The sequence below is a fragment of the Salvelinus namaycush genome, chromosome 33 (genome assembly GCF_016432855.1).
Source record: "Salvelinus namaycush isolate Seneca chromosome 33, SaNama_1.0, whole genome shotgun sequence".
NCBI classification, from domain to species: Eukaryota; Metazoa; Chordata; class Actinopteri; order Salmoniformes; family Salmonidae; genus Salvelinus; species Salvelinus namaycush.
Window position 1 is genome coordinate 30683256 of NC_052339.1, and position 21438 is coordinate 30704693.

The following is a 21438-nucleotide window of genomic DNA, read 5'->3' on the forward strand; positions in this document are numbered from 1 at the left end:
AGGACAACTAAAATCATAACAGCAATGCCAACTGTATATGTTTATGTGCATGTCTGCCACTATTACATGTACGTGTGTGTTCTTGTATGTGTTTATTTGAATGAGAGTGTGTGTATATGCATGTGTACAAACACCTGTACGGCATCAGCCTCAGGCAAACCGGCATTAGCTGTAAAAACACTGCCCCTCAGTGTCATTCAAACATACTTTTTATTATGTTTTATTTTAACTTTATTTTTTATTTTTTATCTTTGACCATCATTCTATCTCCCGCATAGCAACTCCACTCCATTTGTCTCCAATTCCACATCCCAACCCTCAGCCCACCTGTCTCTATTGGCCACCCTCTTCAGATTTCTACGTAACATATATCTGTCAACTTTGCTGTGATGTTTAAAGTACAATTTCAATCAAAAACAGAGATGCTTGTTCTAGGTCCCAAGAAACAAAGAGATCTTCGGTTGAATCTGACAATTAATCTTGATGGTTGTACAGTCGTCTCAAATAAAACTGTGAATCACCTCGGTGTTACTCTGGACCCTGATCTCTCTTTTGACGAACATATCAAGACTGTTTCAAGGACAGCTTTTTTCCATCTACGTAACATTGCAAAAATCTGAAACTTTCTGTCCAAAAAATATGCAGAAAAATGTATCCATGCTTTTGTCACTTCTAGGTTAGACTACTGCAATGCTTTACTTTCTGGCTACCCGGATAAAGCACTAAATCAACTTCAGTTAGTGCTAAACACGGCTGCTAGAATCTTGACTAGAACCCCAAAAATTTGATCATATTACTCCAGTGCTAGCCTCTCTACACTGGCTTCCGGTTAAGGCAAGGGCTGATTTCAAGGTTTTACTACAAACCTACAAAGCATTACATGGGCTTTCTCCTACCTATCTTTCCGATTTGGTCCTGCCGTACATACCTACACGTACACTACGGTCACAAGACGCAGGCCTCCTAACTGTCCCTAGAATGTCTAAGCAAACAGCTGGAGGCTTTCTCACATAGAGCTCTATTTTTATGGAATGGTCTGCCTACCCATGTGAGAGACGCAGACTCGGTCTCAACCTTTAAGTCTTTATTGAAGACTCATCTCTTCAGTAGGTCCTATAATTGAGTGTAGTCTGGCCCAGGACTGTGAAGGTGAACGGAAAGGCATTGGAGCAACGAACCGCCCTTGCTGTCTCTGTCTGGCCGGTTCCCCTCTCTCCACTGGGATTCTCTGCCTCTAACCCTATTACAGGGGCTGAGTCACTGGCTTACTGGCGCTCTTCCATGCCGTCCCTAGGAGGGGTTACTTGAGTGGGTTGAGTCACTGACGTGATCTTCCTGTCTGGGTTGGCGCCCCCCCTTGGGTTGTGCCGTGGCGGAGATCTGTGTGGGCTATACTCGGCCTTGTCTCAGGATGGTAAGTTGGTGTTTGAAGATATCCCTCTAGTGGTGTGGGGGCTGTGCTTTGGCAAAGTGGGTGGGGTCATATCCTGCCTGTTTGGCCCTGTCCGGGGGTATCGTCAGATGGGGCCACAGTGTCTCCCGACCCCTCCTGTCTCAGCCGCCAGTATTTATGCTGCAGTAGTTTATGTGTCGGGGGGCTAGAGTCAGTCTGTTATATCTGGAGTATTTCTCCTGTCTTATCCAGTGTCCTGTGTGAATTTAAGTATGCTCTCTCTAATTCTTTCTCTCTTTCTCCCTTCCTCTCTTTCTTTCTTTCTTTCTTTCTCTCGGAGGACCTGAGCTCTAGGACCATGCCTCAGGACTACCTGGCCTGATGACTCCTTGCTATCCCCAATCCACGTAGCTGTGCTGCGCTCCAGTTTCAACTGGTCTTCCTGCGGCTATGGAACCCTGACCTGTTCACCGGACGTGCTACCTGTCCCAGACCTGCTTTTTTCAACTCTCTAGAGACAGCAGGAGCGGTAGAGATACTCTCAATGATCGGCTATGAAAAGCCAACTGACATTTACTCCTGACGTGCTGACCTGTTGCACCCTCGATAACCACTGTGATTATTATTATTTGACCCTGCTGGTCATCTATGAACATTTGAACAGCTTGGCCATGTTCTGTTATAATCTCCACCCGGCACAGCAAGAAGAGGACTGGCCACCCCTCATAGCCTGGTTTCTTCCTAGGTTCTGGCCTTTCTAGTGAGTTTTTCCTAGCCACCGTGCTTCTATACCTGCATTGCTTGCTGTTTGGGGTTTTAGGCTGGGTTTCTGTACAGCACTTTGAGATATCAACTGATGTAAGAAGGGCTTTATAAATAAATGTGATTTGAATCTATCTAGTCGAATAGAATTGTCACGATCATTATAATGAGTGGACCAAGATGCAGCGTGGTATGTTTCCATCCTCTTTATTAGGTAGTGAAACTCAAAGAAAACAATAAAGCGCAAAACGAAACGTGAAGCTCATGTAGTGCTCGCAGGCATTGACATAGACAAGATCCCACAAAGCACAATGGGGAAATGTAACGTCCTGACCAGAGTTCTTATGTGTTTTGCTTGTTTAGTGTTGGTCAGGACGTGAGCTGGGTGGGAATTCTATGTTGTGTGTCTAGTTTGTCTGTTTAAGTGTCCAGCCTAATATGGTTCTCAATCAGAGGCAGCTGTCAATCGTTGTCCCTGATTGAGAATCAAATATAGGAGGCTTGTTTTGTGTTGGGATTTTGTGGGTGATTGTTTCCTGTGTCAGTGTTTGTGCCACACGGGACTGTATGGTATGTTCTTTTGTTATTTTGTATAGTGTATTGTTTTCATGTTCATTGAATCATGGAAAATTACCACGCTGCACATTGGTCCTCTGATCCTTCTCGCCTCTCCTCGTCTGAGGAGGAGGACGACTTAGACTGCCGTTACAGAATCACCCACCAAACTCGGACCAAGCAGCGTGGAAACGGGCAGCAGCGACAGCAGCAACGGTACAAGGAGGAATGGACATGGGAGGAAATCCTAGACGGAGAAGGACCCTGGGCAGAGCCAGAGGAGTGTCGCCGCCCCAAAGCGGAGCTGGAGGCAGCGAAAGCGGAGAGGCGGCATTATGAGGCGCTAGCAAGGCAGAGCGGCTGGAAGCCCGAGAGGCTCACCCAAAAATTTCTTGGGGGGAAGGGGGCTAAAGGGGAGTGTGGCGAAGTCAGGTAGGAGACCTGCGCCAACTTCCCGGGCTTACCGTGGAGAGCGAGAGTACGGGCAGACACCGTGTTGTGCGGAAGAGCGCACGGAGTCTCCTGTACGTGTGCTTAGCCCGGGGCGGGTTATTCCACCTCCCCGCACTTGCCGGGCTAGAGTGAGCATTGAGCCAAGTGCCATGAAGCCGGCTCAACATATCTGGCCTCCAGTACGTCTCCTCGGGCCGGTGTACATGGCACCAGCCTTACAAATGGTGTCCCCGGTTCGCCAGCATAGCCCAGTGCGGGCTATTCTACCTCGCCGCACTGGCAGGGCTACAGGGACCATTCAACCAGGTAAGGTTGGGCAGGCTCGGTGCTCACGAGCTCGTGTACTCCTTCACGGTCCGGTATATCCGGCGCCACCTTCCCGCCCCAGCCCAGTACCACCAGTGCCTCGCGCCGTCTGAGCCATCCGTCTGCCCAGTGCCATCTGAGCCGCCCGTCTGTCCCGAGCCATTAGAGCCGTCCGTCAGTCAGGAGCCGCTAGAGTCGTCCGTCAGTCAGGAGCTGCCAGAGCCGCCAGCCAGTCAGGAGCTGCCAGAGCCGCCTTCCAGTCATGAGCCGCCCTCCAGTCATGAGCTGCCCTCCAGTCATGAGCTGCCTTCCAGTCATGAGCTGCCCTCCAGTCATGAGCTGTCCTCCAGTCATGAGCTGCCCTCCAGTCATGAGCTGCCCTCCAGTCATGAGCTGCCCTTCAGTCATGAGCTGCCCTTCAGTCATGAGCTGCCACTCGGTCATGAGCTGCCACTCGGTCATGAGCTGCCACTCGGTCATGAGCTGCCACTCGGTCCGGAGCTGCCACTCGGTCCGGAGCTGCCACTCGGTCCGGAGCTGCCATTTGGTCCGGAGCTGCCATTCTGTCCGGAGCTGCCATTCAGTCCGGAGCTGCCACTCAGTCATGAGCTGCCACTCAGTCCGGAGCTGCCATTCAGTCCGGAGCTGCCATTCAGTCCGGAGCTGCCATTCAGTCCGGAGCTGCCATTCAGTCCGGAGCGACCATTAGTCCGGAGCGACCATTCTGTCCCGAGTTGCCCCTCTGTCCTGAGCTACCTCTCTGTTTTGAGCTACCTCTCTGTCTTGAGCTACCTCTCTGTCCTGAGCTACCTCTCTGTCCTGAGCTGTCTCCTCTATCTAGGGGGGACCTTTGTGAAGGTTCCTAGACCAGGGTCGGGGGCGAGGGTCGCCACTCAAAGGACGCTAAGGAGGGGGACAAAGACAATGGTGGAGTGGTGTCCTCGTCCTGCGCCGGAGCCGCCACCGCGGACAGATGCCCACCCAGACCCTCCTCTTGAGTTTTAGGGGTGCGTTCGGAGTCCGCACCTCAGGAGGGGGGTACTGTAACGTCCTGACCAGAGTTCTTATGTGTTTTGCTTGTTTAGTGTTGGTCAGGACGTGAGCTGGGTGGGAATTCTATGTTGTGTGTCTAGTTTGTCTGTTTCTGTGTCCAGCCTAATATGGTTCTCAATCAGAGGCAGCTGTCAATCGTTGTCCCTGATTGAGAATCATATATAGGAGGCTTGTTTTGTGTTGGGATTTTGTGGGTGATTGTTTCCTGTGTCAGTGTTTGTGCCACACGGGACTGTACGGTATGTTCTTTTGTTATTTTGTATAGTGTATTGTTTTCATGTTCATTAAATCATGGAAAATTACCACGCTGCACATTGGTCCTCTGATCCTTCTCGCCTCTCCTCGTCTGAGGAGGAGGACGACTTAGACTGCCGTTACAGGAAATGGCTGCCTAAATATGATCCCCAATCAGAGACAACGATAAACAGCTGCCTCTGATTGGGAAGCATACCAGGCCAACATAGATATATAATCACCTAGATGACCCACCCTAGTCACACCCCGACCTAACCAACATAGAGAATAAAAAGCTCTCTATGGTCAGGGCGTGACAAGAATCCACAAATTGCGAGCCGAAGATCAATACTTTTACTAAGAGTATTAGTATATTAGTAATTGACTGACCCAGTCTCTCCAGATCTCCTAACAGTACTATTTCTAGGGTCAATTTTAGATCAATGCTATGCATTTTCAGCCAGTCCTGAACCTGAGACCAGAAAAAGGCTACCTGAGGCTAATACCAAAATAAATGGTCTATTGATTCTGTATCCTCACAACAAAATCTGCAGAGCTTCGATGATTTCTTGCCCCAAATTTTCAACATTTTGTTGGTGGCAAGAATTCTATATAATACACTGCTCAAAAAAATAAAGGGAACACTTAAACAACACAATGTAACTCCAAGTCAATCACACTTCTGTGAAATCAAACTGTCCACTTAGGAAGCAACACTGATTGTCAATAAATTTCACATGCTGTTGTGCAAATGGAATAGACAAAAAGGTGGAAATTATAGGCAATTATCAAGACACCTCCAATAAAGGAGTGATTCTGCAGGTGGTGACCACAGACCACTTCTCAGTTCCTATGCTTCCTGGCTGATGTTTTGGTCACTTTTGAATGCTGGCGGTGCTCTCACTCTAGTGGTAGCATGAGACGGAGTCTACAACCCACACAAGTGGCTCAGGTAGTGCAGCTCATCCAGGATGGCACATCAATGCGAGCTGTGGCAAGAAGGTTTGCTGTGTCTGTCAGCGTAGTGTCCAGAGCATGAGGCGCTACCCGGAGACAGGCCAGTACATCAGGAGACGTGGAGGAGGCCGTAGGAGGGAAACAACCCAGCAGCAGGACCGCTACCTCCGCCTTTGAGCAGGAGGAGCACTGCCAGAGCCCTGCAAAATGACCTCCAGCAGGCCACAAATGTGATTTATACCTCACATATGCACATTTTTCGAACAAAACATAGATTTATTGTATAACATGTTATAAGACTGTCATCTGATGAAGTTGTTTCTTGGTTAGTTAGGTTGGTTCTTGGTTAGTTAGGTTGGCTTTGTGCATGCTACCTGTGCTGTGAAAAATGTCTGTCCTTTTTTGTATTTGGTGGTGAGCTAACATAAATATATGTGGTGTTTTCGCTGTAAAACATTTTAAAAATCGGACATGTTGACTGGATTCACAAGATGTGTATCTTTCATTTGCTGTATTGGACTTGTTAATGTGTGAAAGTTAAATATTTCAAAAAAATATATTTTGAATTTCGCGCTCTGCCTTTTCAGTGGAATGTGGGAGGAGTTCCGCTAGCGGAACGCTGGAGCCAGACAGGTTAAAAAATATGGTTGTGATAAAATGTTTACCTCATTGAGAATGTTTCTGCAGTTGAAGTTTGTCCATAGAATCAATGACACAAAAATACTTATTTTCAATGTCTGTAAAAGACATCTTTTCAACTTTCATTCAGAACCGAAAATTAACCTGATTTAAACTTTGAAAAATACGTATTTTCATCATCCGTAAAATACGCATTTTCAACGTCCTGATTTTACCTTTCATTCAGAACCAAAAAATGTACCTAATTTCAAAGTCTCTTTTAAATGTATTTACAACATCATTTTGCTTACTGGGATATATCACTCCTTCAAAACACTGTCAGACAAAACTGCTTTCAGTTTAGCCATGTTTTCAATCAACTTTAATTTATACCACATTCTAATCTACCTGCAGCTCAGGTGCTTGATGATACATGAGAGCAGTCTAAGTTGATTGACCTCTGCTTTGCCCAATAGATAAAGCTGTCAGTAAAAGGAAAAATAACTTGGCAGCCATTTTGTCTGAAGATGTTCTTGAAAACTGACAACGTATAAGGTGTAGGACAGAGCAATGACAGCCTTTTGACCTAGCACGTAAAACAGAGGAAGTCCTAAAATGGACACAGTGTATTTGACCCATCATAGGTCTTATTCTGCATTGATCCAATGCTCCAACACGACAAACATTTTATGACATCTGCACAACTCAGAGCAGAGCAGAGCACAACTTTCCTAATGAACATGTGTACTGGGAAGAAGGGAAAGTTGAGCATATGTATTATTCTGCATTTAATGAAGAACAAGAATGCTTGGCTAATTAGACAGAACTAGAGCGAACTTGTTATGTGCTGATGCTGTTTGAGGAAGTTGAGGAAGCACTGCATGGTAGAATAGCAAAACAGCTGAGGAAACAAGGGAAAAGACTCTACAGTATGTAGCTAGATTGTTTTCCACCTCTTTAAATCGAATCAGGATATGCAGGAGAGGGAGAGTGCAGAAATATACAACTTTGATCAGGAGAGGCTCAGACAGGTGTTTAGCCAGGTAATTAGGTGGTATATGCATTTCAGTTTTCTCACATTTAATGATGTGATGACTCACTCTGCTACAGTACATGCCACAGTACAGCACAACACCCACATTACCTGACCAGTACCTAATCAATGTACCTAATCACAAACTACATAAACATATTCCTATAGCATACTGATGTTAACGAGCATTACTGAAATCAATAAATATCTAATAAACAAATATCTCCACCTGCGAAACTACCATTTTGTTCCTTGTCTTTTTAATTTTAACTGTTCTATTAAGAGATGTGTGGCCACCGGCAACCTCTAGTCACCTTGGTGATGACAAACACTCCTACTGCCATGACATCATCCCAGTGATAAAGTAGGGGAGGGGAGATTAATAATAACATTAGGCTCAATGAGCTGTTTAAACAAGTCTACAAGATAATGCGTTAGCTAAGACAAAATAAAGACACAAAGTAAAACACAGTTTGAACTAACATTTAGACTGAAAGTGTTGCCATTTTCAATGACGGTAATTATACAGAGAACAAACCGCTGTGCCACAGATGAGCTATTTGTTTTAATTCTCTACTTATTTCTCCCTACTGCTGTGTCTCTTTAGACATGTGTCGTGTGTACAATCACACCCCTGAGGACTCCAGCCACTAAAAGAGGGCTCTTTCAATAATAAGCAGGCCCTCTTCTGACCCACAAATAGAGCTCGCTGCCCACTCAAACCGTACAAATGTTATAATCTGGCCACAAAGATATGTTTACAAAAATAATGTCAACATATATAAAGTCCATCATTCCCAAGGCACAGATTTGTTATGTCTTGTGTTCTGCAAATGCAGCTCAAATCTGGGCAATGTGTCAGCCTAATAATTACCCCAGGGCATTGATCTTGAGTGGGCACATGTTTGGGTATGTTGTATGGCTACAGTACTTCTTAGTAAGTAAGTGTTCTTACGGCCTTTCCTCTCTGGACAGGAATAGTTCCCTATAAGAATAAATCACTCATGTACAAAGAGGTACAAAGAAACCCCAGGGACTAGGGTGGTTGGATAAGGCCTCAATCTGCAACCGTGGGTTCTCTAGGGGGCAATGATAATCCATCCACTGCCCAGGACTCTGTCTACGGGAGAAAACAGGCAGAATGCAGAGCACTTACAGCCAAGTGGAGAGTTTACATTACATTACCATGACAACGTACTGGTATAGAAGGATAGGAATCACCCCACTATGTGCAGTTGGACAGAAACGGTACAATCAGATAGAGATCACTAATAAAATGATTTCTGTGTTGTTGGTTACATATTCAGTGGTTATTTTTTTCTTGAAGTCTGAATGCTTACAAAGTAATGAGATGGAAGCAATTCTCTGAATTATGATTCAAAGAATACACTGATGGACTAGTTAATTCATTTATTTGAATAACGTCAATCTAATCCCAATCTTGATTCAGAGAATCAATCTAATCCCAATAGGGTCTATGATTCAGAGAATCAATCTAATCCCAATAGGGTCTATAATTCAGAGAATCAATCTAATCCCAATAGGGTCTATGATTCAAAGAATCAATCTAATCCCAATAGGGTCTATGATACAAAGAATCAATCTAATCCCAATAGGGTCTATGATTCAGAGAATCAATCTAATCCCAATAGGGTCTATGATTCAAATAATCAATCTAATCCCAATAGGGTCTATGATTCAGAGAATCAATCTAATCCCAATAGGGTCTATGATTCAGAGAATCAATCTAATCCCAATAGGGTCTATGATTCAAAGAATCAATCTAATCCCAATAGGGTCTATGATTCAAAGAATCAATCTAATCCCAATAGGGTCTATGATTCAAAGAATCAATCTAATCCCAATAGGGTCTATGATTCAAAGAATCAATAAATCCCAATAGGGTCTATGATTCAAAGAATCAATCTAATCCCAATAGGGTCTATGATTCAAAGAATCAATCTAATCCCAATAGGGTCTATGATTCAAAGAATCAATCTAATCCCAATAGGGTCTATGATTCAAATAATCAATCTAATCCCAATAGGGTCTATGATTCAAATAATCAATCTAATCCCAATAGGGTCTATGCAGACAATGCACTACAATAAAGAAGGAACATTTTCTGTCCGTATATTTGTGTTGTTCTGCACCTCGATTCAAAACAATACTCTCCTAATTCAATAGTGTAAGAAAAGGAATAATTTAATGACCTGAAAATATTGCGCATTGTTTGTGTTGTTTCTGGGGCGATTATAATCCAAATAAAGGAGTAATGTCCCTATTGTGATCAGATCAATCCAGACCCAATTTCGATGCCAGTTGCATATGTTAATCATAAAGATTTTCTTAAAGATTTTCTTAAAGATTTTCTCATTTAGAATGTACTTTTTGTTCAGAGCCCAGCACTTCAAGCCAAGCCTCCTCCATGTCATCTATCTCGCTCACTCTCTCTCGGTCTCTCCCTGTCTCTCCCTAACCCTCATAATGTCAGTCACATCTCAGCCCTACACTTGTCTGTCTATGAGGAATGTAAAAAAGTAGCTTACCCGGTCCATAGAAAGCTGCTCTATCTGCACCGATTGGTGGATAGGAAGCTTCTCTGTCTGTACCGATTGGTGGATAGAAAGCTTCTCAGTCTGCACAGATTGGTGGATAGGAAGCTTCTCTGTCTGCACCGATTGGTGGATAGGAAGCTTTGTCTCCACCGATTGGTGGATAGAAAGCTGCTCTATCTGCACCGATTGGTGGATAGGAAGCTTCTCTGTCTGCACCGATTGGTGAATAGGAAGCTTCTCTGTCATTTAATGAGCTAGAATTCTCCAGATTAAGTGCTCTCTAGAGAAAGTGTCCCAAAATGGCTTCTTGACAGAGACAAAAATATTTTTGGAACACTTAGGTCCTACGAACATTAGGCTTGTTGGCTGGATCAGACTGACACTGGTGATGGGGGAAAACATTGATCCAGTTACATATCACAATATTAGATTTTTTACCCCTAATTGGTAGTTACAGTCTTGTCCCATCGTTGCCACTCCCATACAGACTCTGGAGATGCGAAGGTCGAGAGCTGTGCATCCTCCGAAACACGACCCCGACCAAGCTGCACTGTTTCTTGACACAATGCCCACTTAATCCGGTGTGTTGTGAAATCTGTGAATGTTTTGTAATGTTTTTAAAATTGTATAAACTGCCTTAGTTTTGCCCGGACCCCAGGAAAAGCAGATGCTCCTTTGGCAGCAGCTAATGGGGATCCATAATAAATACAAATACAAATCCGGAAGCACCAACACAGTAGACCTGGCAGACCGTGTATGCGCGCAGCCCACCACAGGAGTCGCTAGAGCATGATGGGACAAGGACATCCCGGCCGGCCAAACCCTCCCCAATTGTTTGCAGCCTCAAAACTCCGGTATTTTTCATCCTGTAGCTTGTTCTGCATCTTCTTTTTAAAAAGTGAGCCAACATGTTTTCAGCACTTGTATTTCTGATCAAATCGAGTGCCCTCTTGTCTCTCTGTAGAAATACATATAGAATCATGAGAATCGCAATACATATCGTATCGGCACTTATGTATTGTGACAATATCTTATCGTGCGGTCCCTGGAAATTTCCAGCCCTACCTGACACCAATAGATTTTGCTTTTGTATGTTTTCAATTATAGCTTATGTATGTATTTTTTGCATAAAGAGGAATCTTTAGGAATGAGATATTGATAACTGTTTTAACTCACGGAACTAGTAATGATGCACTTTCACCACAATAGTCATTAGTGTTTACAGATGTAGCATCTTAATTTGAGCCACAATAGAAATTAACGTTTACAGATGTAGCATCTTAATTTGAGCCACAATAGGCATTAGTGTTTACAGATGTAGGATCTTAATTTGAGCTACAATAGGCATTAGTGTTTACAGATGTAGGATCTTAATTTGAGCCACAATAGGCATTAGTGTTTACAGATGTAGGATCTTAATTTGAGCCAGTGTGCTGCAGTAGGAAAATTTAACCTGCAGCAAAAGGAATTATTATGTGGATTATGTGGACATTTTTTAAACTGAAGCCTCCTGCAACAGGGTGATGAAATGAAGATCCTTCATATTAATGACGATGTTCAAATCAGTGTTTCTCCAAAAGCAGAAACTTGTGTAATTGGTATTCATGCAACACAAACTATCACCGTCAGAGTTATCAAACTCAGTCAGGATGCTTGACGTAAAATATTGCCAGGCATCACATTATAAAGCATATACTCTTGGAAAAAAAAGGGTTCTTTGCCTGTCCCTGTAGAATAACTCTTTTGGGTTCCATGTGGAATGGTTTCGACATGAATCCCAAAAGGCTTCTACCTGCAACCAAAACGGGTTCATCAAAGGGTTCTCCTATGGGGACAGACTACAGAACCCTTTTAGGTTCTAGGTAGCACCTTTTTCTTCTTCTAAGAGCATAGGGCTCAGCAAGAGCATGAGATATGTTCCTCTTATAGTGAAAAGCAACGTATTTCAGTGGAGCGAAGAGAGGTAAGACACCCGCTTGTATGTCAGAAGCAGCTACTGTAATTACAGTCGGATGTGGAACCTCATTACCCATCTATTCAGCGTAGATGTTTCTTCAATTTCCCTTTGAACAATGAAACGTCTCATGTTTTAAAATAATCCAACGGGATAACACCGTTAGCTGACTGGGATCCAACTGGGTTATATAAAACAATTAGCATATCTACCAGCTCTATCTGTAGCTGCCGGATGCAGTTTTCCCTCATTTCATTTGAAATCAAAGGTTAATTTAATGTTAAGGTTAATTGACCAATTAGGGTGCAGCACTCTTTCTGACCTTCTCTGACTGATTGGTATCAGACACATTGATCCTGAGAGCACTGCGGTGCTGGTAGAGCTTTAAGACACTGATTACATGACGGGATTACAACAGCAAACCCCAAGGCGCACAATTTGTGATAAAAACAGAAAAACATTGTTGTGATACAAACTAACAAGAGAAAAATGAATACATTTTCCTTTACAATGGTGTTAGACCTGACCCCGCTTGCAGAAACTGCAGAAGGAAATTACATTGACCACGATAGACAGTGCATGTCTCCATTTGCCCTATTGTTCGATGAAAATGTTTTAGCAAGTTAACTTCATGATTGTGACCAATTAATTGATATGAATCTTTTACAAGTTATTAGAACTGTTTATCAGCCTTATAATATATATTAGTTAATTAGAGAGACTCAAGCGATTTTCTGGTACGTTTGTATACTCAGCCAGCAGTTCCGAAAGTATCGCTCATGAGCCAAAAGTGGTCCCTGTAAATTGTGTTCTACGTTACTTATGTGCAGATATGTGCACCACGTCATTGCTCTCTCTCTCGCTCTGCTGTGGGTGACTCTTGCTAGCTGTCACTCAAATGGCAAGGGGCTGAAACTCGAACTGTAATTGCTAGCGGGCTGGCCCACACGGGGGGGAAAGTTTTGGGAAAATGGCAAAGCACAGCTTCCAGAAAAACTGTCGCTTTCAAACTAGGGATTCCGTGGCTAATTGAGGCAAGACAGTAAATCTGCTCATAGATTATGCACATATGAACCACACATTGACACATCCAGCCCAAAGCATCCAGCCCAATACTTACTAATCCCCAAAGTTCCGGAGCATGTCTTTAATGGGGCCTATGTGAATGACCTTTAAACATTGTGGTTGAATTATTTTGACATTGATAGTTTTGAATAATGAAAAATAAAATAGATGATATAAAAACAAAAGGCTGTATCAAACCAAAACACACTGCAGGCTTCTCAGAGCAGAACCACAATGCTTTAGGATGATCGTTTCTGAAAAGACGAACCCACAGCACAGTGCTGCTAGGTGAGATGACTGGACCATTACTGTCACGACTTCGACCGAGGCAGGCTCTCCTTCCCGTTCGGGTGGCGTTCGGCGGTCGTCGTCACCGGCCTATTAGCTGCCACTGATCCTTTTCTCCCCCTCCCTATGTGTTTATTGGGCGCACCTGTTTTGTATGAGGGTTAATTAGTTGGGCTTATTTAATCAGCCGGCATACACGTTTCTTTGTGCGGGATTGTTTGTATGTAAGTTGGTGTTGGTTTTGTGCTTCATGTTTCTGGACATTATTCATTCCCCACGTGTCTGGGGTAGTTTATTAGTGTACACCCAGTGTGTTAGTAGGGTGGCCTAGTTTGTCCGTGTTCATTAACTTTTTATGGCTGCAGGGGCAGTATTGAGTAGCTCTGTTTAAGGTGCCCATTTCAAACGGCCTCGTACTCAATTCTTGCTCGTACAATATGCATATTATTGTTATTATTGGATAGAAAACACTCTCTAGTTTCTATAGCCGTTTGAATTATGTCTCTGAGTGGAACAGAACTCATTCTACAGCACTTTTCCTGATATGGTGTGAGATTTCAGAAATCTTGGCCCCTGCTCCCAGGTCAGTTCATAAGTCCCTGTGAAGGCTATGATGCTACAAACACTGCCTACGCCTTCCTCTAGATGTCAGTAAGAGGTGACAATTTGAATGGAGTCGATTGCGCAATCAGGGCCTGTATAAAACGCCAAAGACCGGATGTACCGTTCTTTTCCTGCTGCGCCTGACGCACGATGTACGTTGGACCTGCTCTCTTTCCAAGCTTGGGTTTAGCCAGTAATATTTCGCCGGTCATGTTTTTACTCGTTATAGGTGTTAAAGACATCATAAGGTAGTTAATTTAAACCGTTTTATAGCAATTTATATCCGTTTAGTGCGATTTTGAGGCAATTCTTGGTGATGCACTTTGAAGCGCCGGGCACGTTTCCAGTACCGGTCGAACGTTAGTGGGCATTTCGATGGACAATAGGACATCTTTCGACCAAAAGAAGATTAGACCCAAGAAAGGATACATTGCCCAAGATTCTGATGGAAGATCACCTCATAGTAAGAAATATTTAAGATGATAAATCGTTGTTCTGTCGGAAAATTTTAAACGCATATTCCTCCATTTTCTTTGGTATAGCTTCGCTTGGCGAACCCTGTATTGCACAGTAAGGATAATTTTAGAAATGTAATTCAGCGATTGCATTAAGAACTAATTTGTCTTTCGATAGCTGTCCAACTTATATTTTTTTAGTCAAGTTTATGAATAGTTAATCATGAGACAAGATCACTGTCAAATATGGCGCCCGACATTTTCAGGCTAGTTTTGCTAGTTTTGTCATTGTATAACCACGGTTTTTTGTGGCTAAATATGCACATTTTCGAACAAACTCTATATGTATGTTGTAATATGATGTTACAGGAGTGTCATCGGAAGAATTCTGAGAAGGTTAGTGAAAAAATTAATATATTTTGGCGATGATTACGTTATCGCTCTCTTTGGCTAGAATCAATGCTCTGGTAACGTTTGCACATGTGGTATGCTAATATAACGATTTATTGTGTTTTCGCTGTAAAACACTTAGAACATCTGAAATATTGTCTGAATTCACAAGATCTGTGTCTTTCCATTGCTGTGAGCTGTGTATTTTTAAGAAATGTTTTATGATTAGTAATTAGGTAATACACGTTGCTCTGTGTATTTATTCTAGTCGAGTTGTGATGGTGGGTGCAATTGTAAACTATGATTTATACCTGAAATATGCAAATTTTTCTAACAAAACCTATCCTATACAATAAATATGTTATCAGACTGTCATCTGATGAGGTGTTTTCTTGGTTAGTGGCTATCAATATCTTTATTTGGCCGAATTGGTGATAGCTACTGGTGGGGAGAAAAAATGGTGGACAAAGAAAAATGGTGTCTTTTGCTAACGTGGTTAGCTAATAGATTTACATATTTTGTCTTCCCTGTAAAACATTTAAAAAATCTGAAATGGTGGCTTTATTCACAAGATCTGTATCTTTCATTTGGTGTCTTGGACTTGTGATTTAATGATATTTAGATGCTACTATTTAATTGTGACGCTATGCTAGCGATGCTAATCAGTGTGGGGGGGGTGGGGGATGTTGTCATAGGTGTACCGACCTCGGGCTTGCAGCCATAAGAGGTTTTAAAGAGCATTTGTTTTGCAATTGCTGCTCCTGCGCTTTTTCCTTCACACTCCGACACCCAGGCTTTACAATTACAGACAGAAAGTCTGTGACCGTCATTTCAGTCAGTTCCCCGGCATCAAGTAGCGTAAGAAAGAGAAATGAGAGTGACAGGAGGAGACAGGTAATTGCTGCTCAGAGGACAGAATGAGGGCACTTGTGCGTGGAGAGACATTCAGATGCTCCTCGGTATTTCAGTTCTGATCATTTTCTTCAAGCAGCCGATAGGGGGGAGATTATATAACATCACCCTGACCTCATCCACACCTTTTTCAAACTTGGTTGCGTAACAGCGCCATTGTGTAACCCATGAAAGGAATTGCCAATCTGAATGTGAATAATTTGAGGCCCATTCCTTCAGAAACAATTGACGGCGCAACTGCTGTAGCCACTCTTGATCAAGCTAGGTAGCGTGTAGCGAGTCTGTCAACAGCACACCCTGTAGTAGACGTAGGCTGGGTTTGGCAGGATATCTGAGGGTTGAAATAACACCATGTGGCTCTTGTTTTCTACACATTTCTCTGTCTAGGAGGCTCGTAATACTGATGTCATGTGTTGGAAAATAGACCTGAGAAGAATGGAGACCGTGCATCACTTAGCATCATAATGGGAGTTGAATGCCACTTTGCATATCCCTGAAGTATTGTGTATGGTGGTTGAGTAATTTTGCCATCTGTTAACAGCATTGACACGATAATTTGTCATTGGAAACAGCAGGACCAAAATGGACATGTTTATTGGTGATCCATTCACACAATGTAAATATCATTGGACTCAACATGATATATCTTCAACTCTTTACACCAGTATTGACAACAACACTAGTGTACACTATGTTAATATAATGTAGCTATTTAGATTGGGAAGGAGTTCATTGTAGAGAACTGGTTTGATTAATGAGTTTGGAAGGGGTGAGTTTGAGTTTTCCTACCAGACACGGTTCTTGAAATTGCAGTTGGAGAAGCCTGAAGGATCAATATTTGTTCTTTTCAAAACAATACAGCAGAGAAAGGTCATGGAAATTTACTCCAATATTGGATGTGTGAGATCAAAATTACTGCGGCAGAAAAAAACTATACAATCCGTCTCAATGGGTATTTGGAATTCAACTCACCGCCGAAATTGTCTACTTAAGTGATAATGCCAGAGAAGCCGGTGTTTGCAGGATATATTGGCACGGGTGTTGTTAGGCCCGAGACAAAATCGAGGGCAGGCAAACTTGCCGATATATCCTCCAAACACCGGCTTCGAGGGCATTATCACTTAAATACAACGGGTTACCAACATATTCAAATAATGATTGAAATATTTGCATTCAAAACTTTGTTTGGATTAATTTATTCATACTGTTTCATGCTTCCACGAGATATAGTCCTGACACAATTATACTGTAGGTTTGCTACCGAAGCCGGCTGGTCATTGTAAAATGTATTTCTGTCACATCGCGGATGTCTGGTGATCGACAAACCCAAGCAAATAGAAATCGGCTGTGATGAAAGCGAGGAATATCTGATAGGAAGGTGTCACGCCCTGACCTTAGAGATCCTTATTTTTTCTCTATGTTTGGTTAGGTCAGGGTGTGACCCGGGTGGGAGAATCTATGTTTTCTATTTCTTTGTGTTTTTGGCTAAGTTTGGTTCCCAATCAGATGCAGCTGTCTATCGTTGTCTCTGTTTGGGGATCATATATAGGTTGTCATTTTCCGTTTGGGTTTTGTGGGGAGTTATTTTCTGTTTAGCTGTTTTGTTGCCTGACAGAACTGTTCGCTTTCGTTTTCTACTTTGTTATTTTGTTGTGGTGTTCAGTTTTATTAAAAATCATGAACGCCTACCACGCTGCACCTTGGTCTCCTTCTTCAACCCACGACAGTCGTCGAAGGTTAGGGTTAAATAGAAATCGGTTGTGATGAAAGCGAGGAATATCTGATCGGAAGGTTAGGGTTAAATAGAAATCGGTTGTGATGAAAGCGAGGAATATCTGATCGGAAGGTTAGGGTTAAATAGAAATCGGTTGTGATGAAAGCGAGGAATATCTGATAGGAAGGTTAGGGCTAAATAGAAATCGGTTGTGATGAAAGCGAGGAATATCTGATAGGAAGGTTAGGGTTAAATAGAAATCGGTTGTGATGAAAGCGAGGAATTCTCTGCGGAGGTTAAGCCTTTCATACATTGAAGCCTTATGTTAGGAATCAAAAGGACAACGTAACAGTACAGTAGGTTAAGTAATTAAATATGAACTGAAATCCAATTTATATTCAGTCAATAAAAAACAAGTGCCATTTGAGAATTATTAATTGAAACCGTAATATCAACTGGTCCACAAATGCTATTAGGCCACCGAAACATATCTTACGTTATGAGCGGCGGGGTCACAGCGGCGCTTTGCACTGACAAAATATGTGATTGCGAGATTGCTGCTGCTTGTCCCTCTCAGAGAACGTTTCTTTGTGCTTGATAAGCATGGGATTTCTCATGGAGCGACGCTGCGTTTTGGTCCGATCCTTGCTCCTCTTCAGACGAGGAGGAAGACGAGTGTTACAGCTAGTTGTGCTGCGAGATCAGAGCTGAATGTTCTATAGGTATTCTACAGTTTGAATAGCTGTATAATGGCTGAGCCTTGTTTTTATAATAATTTTGCAGACAATACTATTATTTCCTGTGCCCTTATCACAGTCAAGCCACATCTATTTTATAGTAAAAAAAAAACATGATGTAATATAATAATATTATTATAACTGGAACAGTTATTCATTATCAAAGCGTGATCATTTGAAACGGGGCTCAATTTAGGGGGGTTTTGAAAGAAAAAACCATCAGGGTTACAAAGCAAAATCTGTCTTCTTTTTGATATAAAGACGTTTGATTTAGTTTATTCTGCCTGGTCTTTCGAATTGTCTACATGGTTGAACAATTCCACATTGAATACTGCATGATGGTGAATTACGGTCATAACATCTGTTTGGCGAGCTGGCCTAGGCTTAATGATTCTGATGAAAATACTCTCTTCATCTTTAACAAACTAAGGTTTTCGCATATTTTCAGGGTGGAACTTGTCTATATTTAAAGGGGTTATAGATTATGCAAGGGGTAGGATCTGGCCCGCAGGTGGTTTGAGTAAAAAACAAATAAACCCAACATACGATGCATAGATAGAGGGCTATTTATTTATTGTTTCCACAGCGAGGAAATATAAAACATTTTCAGTGCGGCCCTCCGGCCCTCTTTGAAGACAGTAACACGGCCCCGGGGCAAAATTTATTTGGCAACCCTGGCCTAGGCTAACCAATTCTAAATGGCACTAGCAGTTTGCAAAGTAGCCTAAGTGGAAAATAGACAGGATGCAATTATTCCAAAACTTCAGCTCGTGGTTGGAACACATATTTCCCTACTTCAATCCATTTTGAATTTGCTGGGAAAAAAACATTGTTATTTGGCAAGGCTTGAAGCTTGTGTATCCCATCAGTTGGATACGTTTTTGTAGGCCTAATGGGGGCCTGGGTGCACACTCGGAATGCATGTGTGTAGAGGGAGCGGTCTGAACGCAATTGAGTGAGTGAGACAGAGAGGGAGAAAGGGAATTTAGGGAGAAGAACTGTGTGATGCTTGGCTTGGTTTCTTTTTTTGTTGTGCCCCGCAAATTCACATGTACACATGGAACACTAGAATCAAAGCAAATTCACATGTACACATGGAACACTAGAATCAAAGCAAATTCACATGTACACATGGAACACTAGAATCAAAGCAAATTCACATGTACACATGGAACACTAGAATCAAAGCAAATTCACATGTACACATGGAACACTAGAATCAAAGCAAATTCACATGTACACATGGAACACTAGAATCAAAGCAAATTCACATGTACACATGGAACACTAGAATCAAAGCAAATTCACATGTACACATGGAACACTAGAATCAAAGCAAATTCACATGTACACATGTAACACTAGAATCAAAGCAAATTCACATTGTATATTTTTTATGGACACAATTTCACTTGCCTGTTCGAGCAGCCACAAAGCACATTCCACCAAATACTTTTACAGTATTAGATTTTATTTTATTTTATCTGGTTAAATATTGAGTTTTAATGTCCATTCGAGTACTCGATTATGCATGCTCATCCCTACTGCGAAGTGGGCTTTTTATATATTTTTTAAAAGCAGCATCACCAGCGGCATGGGCATTAGGGGCAGCGCCCCACTTGTGATTGATCCCAAAAAATAAGTAATTGTACTTAAAAAAATATATATATTGTGTAATTCATGGATTGTTTTAGATGCTCATAAAAGTTTTCAGTTACTCACTACTCTGCCCCTCAGTGACTGCTAGCTCAGCCTCAGTAACTGCTAGCTCCGCCTCCGCCTTCGCCCAATCCTCGGGCGCTCAAATCTGTGTCCATTCACTCAGAACTTCTGGGTCTGCTCTAGTCCCCTCCTACCAATGAGTCTCTCGCGCCAGAATGTTTACTTACTTCCACACACGAGACTAGATCTAATCTATCAGGTACAGATGGCACTAAAGCAAAAAGCTAATTGTAATGAACTTATAAATTAAAAATAATATAACAGTAATAATATAAGTATGGCCAATTATATTGTTTACCGCTGACGTTGTTCATCAGGTACTACTGTGGGTGACAGGGCGACATGTTGTGTGGACTAAAACAGCATAAAATCGGTTGTATCACAAAGCATTAAATTAATTAGCCAGGTACAATAATTCATTTTTTGGGTCAAATTAACCAGTTAGCTATCTACCTTTGATAAGCAGATAGCTAGCTGTAGCTTGCTAGCCAGTTAAGTCCCATGCCAAATTCAAGCGATTTATAAACTAATATCAGACTAACTCAGAAATGTGAAGTTATTTCAGAATAAAGTTAACTGGCTGACCCATTATGCTTTGTGAAATTATGTTAGTTAGCTAGACCCAGTTAGATCATTTTTGTTTCATTTATTGTATCAGCTTGTTGCATTCTCTTTTGCAATCGTGTTCTTTAGTGAGCTGCTTGTTCCAAATGTATAATCTAATTTGTTCAAAACAGTGGCAGCATGTGCAGCTGTGGTCATCCGGTTTTAGACATGCAAAAGTGATATAGGTGTATTTATGCGGTTGTTCAAATGCACAGATCGCTTTATATACATTGAGAATATGTACATTTAAGAACACTGCTCTTTCTATCACATAGACTGAACAGGTGAATCCAGGTGAAAGCTATGATCCCTTATTGATGTCACTTGTTCAATCCGCCTCAATCAGTGTAGATGAAGGGGGGAGACAGGTGAAAGGAGGATTTTTAAGCCTAGAGATAATTGAGACATGGATTGTGGATGTGTGCCATCAGAGGGTGAATGGGGAAGACAAAATATTGAAGTGCCTTTGAACGGGGTAATGGTAGTAGGTGCAAGGCACACTGGTTTGAGTGTGATGAGAACTGCAACACCGCTGGGTTTTTCACGCTCACCAGTTTCCCATCCATATCAAGATTGGTCCAACACCCAAAGGACATCCAGCCAACTTCACACAACTGTGGGAAACATTGGAGTCAACATGGGCCAGCATCCCTGCGGAACGCCCCGGATATTCAGCCAATCAGCGGCCCCCGCTGAGCACCACTCTCAAGCAAGGCCCCTCCAAAATACCAAGTAAAGCTTGTCATAAAACTGACCATACTGTACTAAGTGAACTACAGAGGACCATGTTCTACTAACTGAACTACAGAGGACCATGTTCTAATAATTGAACTACAGAGGACCATGTTCTACTAACTGAACTACAGAGGACCATGTCATACTAACTGAACTACAGGGGACCATGTCCTACTAACTGAACTACAGAAGACCATGTCCTACTAACTGAACTACAGAGGACCATGTTCTACTAACTGAACTACAGAGGACCATGTTCTACTAACTGAACTACAGAGGACCATGTCCGACTAACTGAACTACAGAGGACCATGTCCTACTAACTGAACTACAGA

General features: G+C 42.4%; 1 protein-coding gene across 1 annotated transcript in view; it reads left to right on the forward strand.

Moving 5' to 3' along the window:
* LOC120027908 (V-set and transmembrane domain-containing protein 2A-like) overlaps nucleotides 1-8018 on the forward strand; it is a 66213-nt gene extending 58195 nt beyond the window's left edge. Inside the window, exon 6 of the mRNA XM_038973002.1 lies at nucleotides 7972-8018. Coding sequence (XP_038828930.1) covers nucleotides 7972-8018 — 47 coding nt within the window. The remainder of the gene's footprint in view (nucleotides 1-7971) is intronic.
* The last annotated feature ends 13420 nt before the right edge of the window (nucleotides 8019-21438 follow it).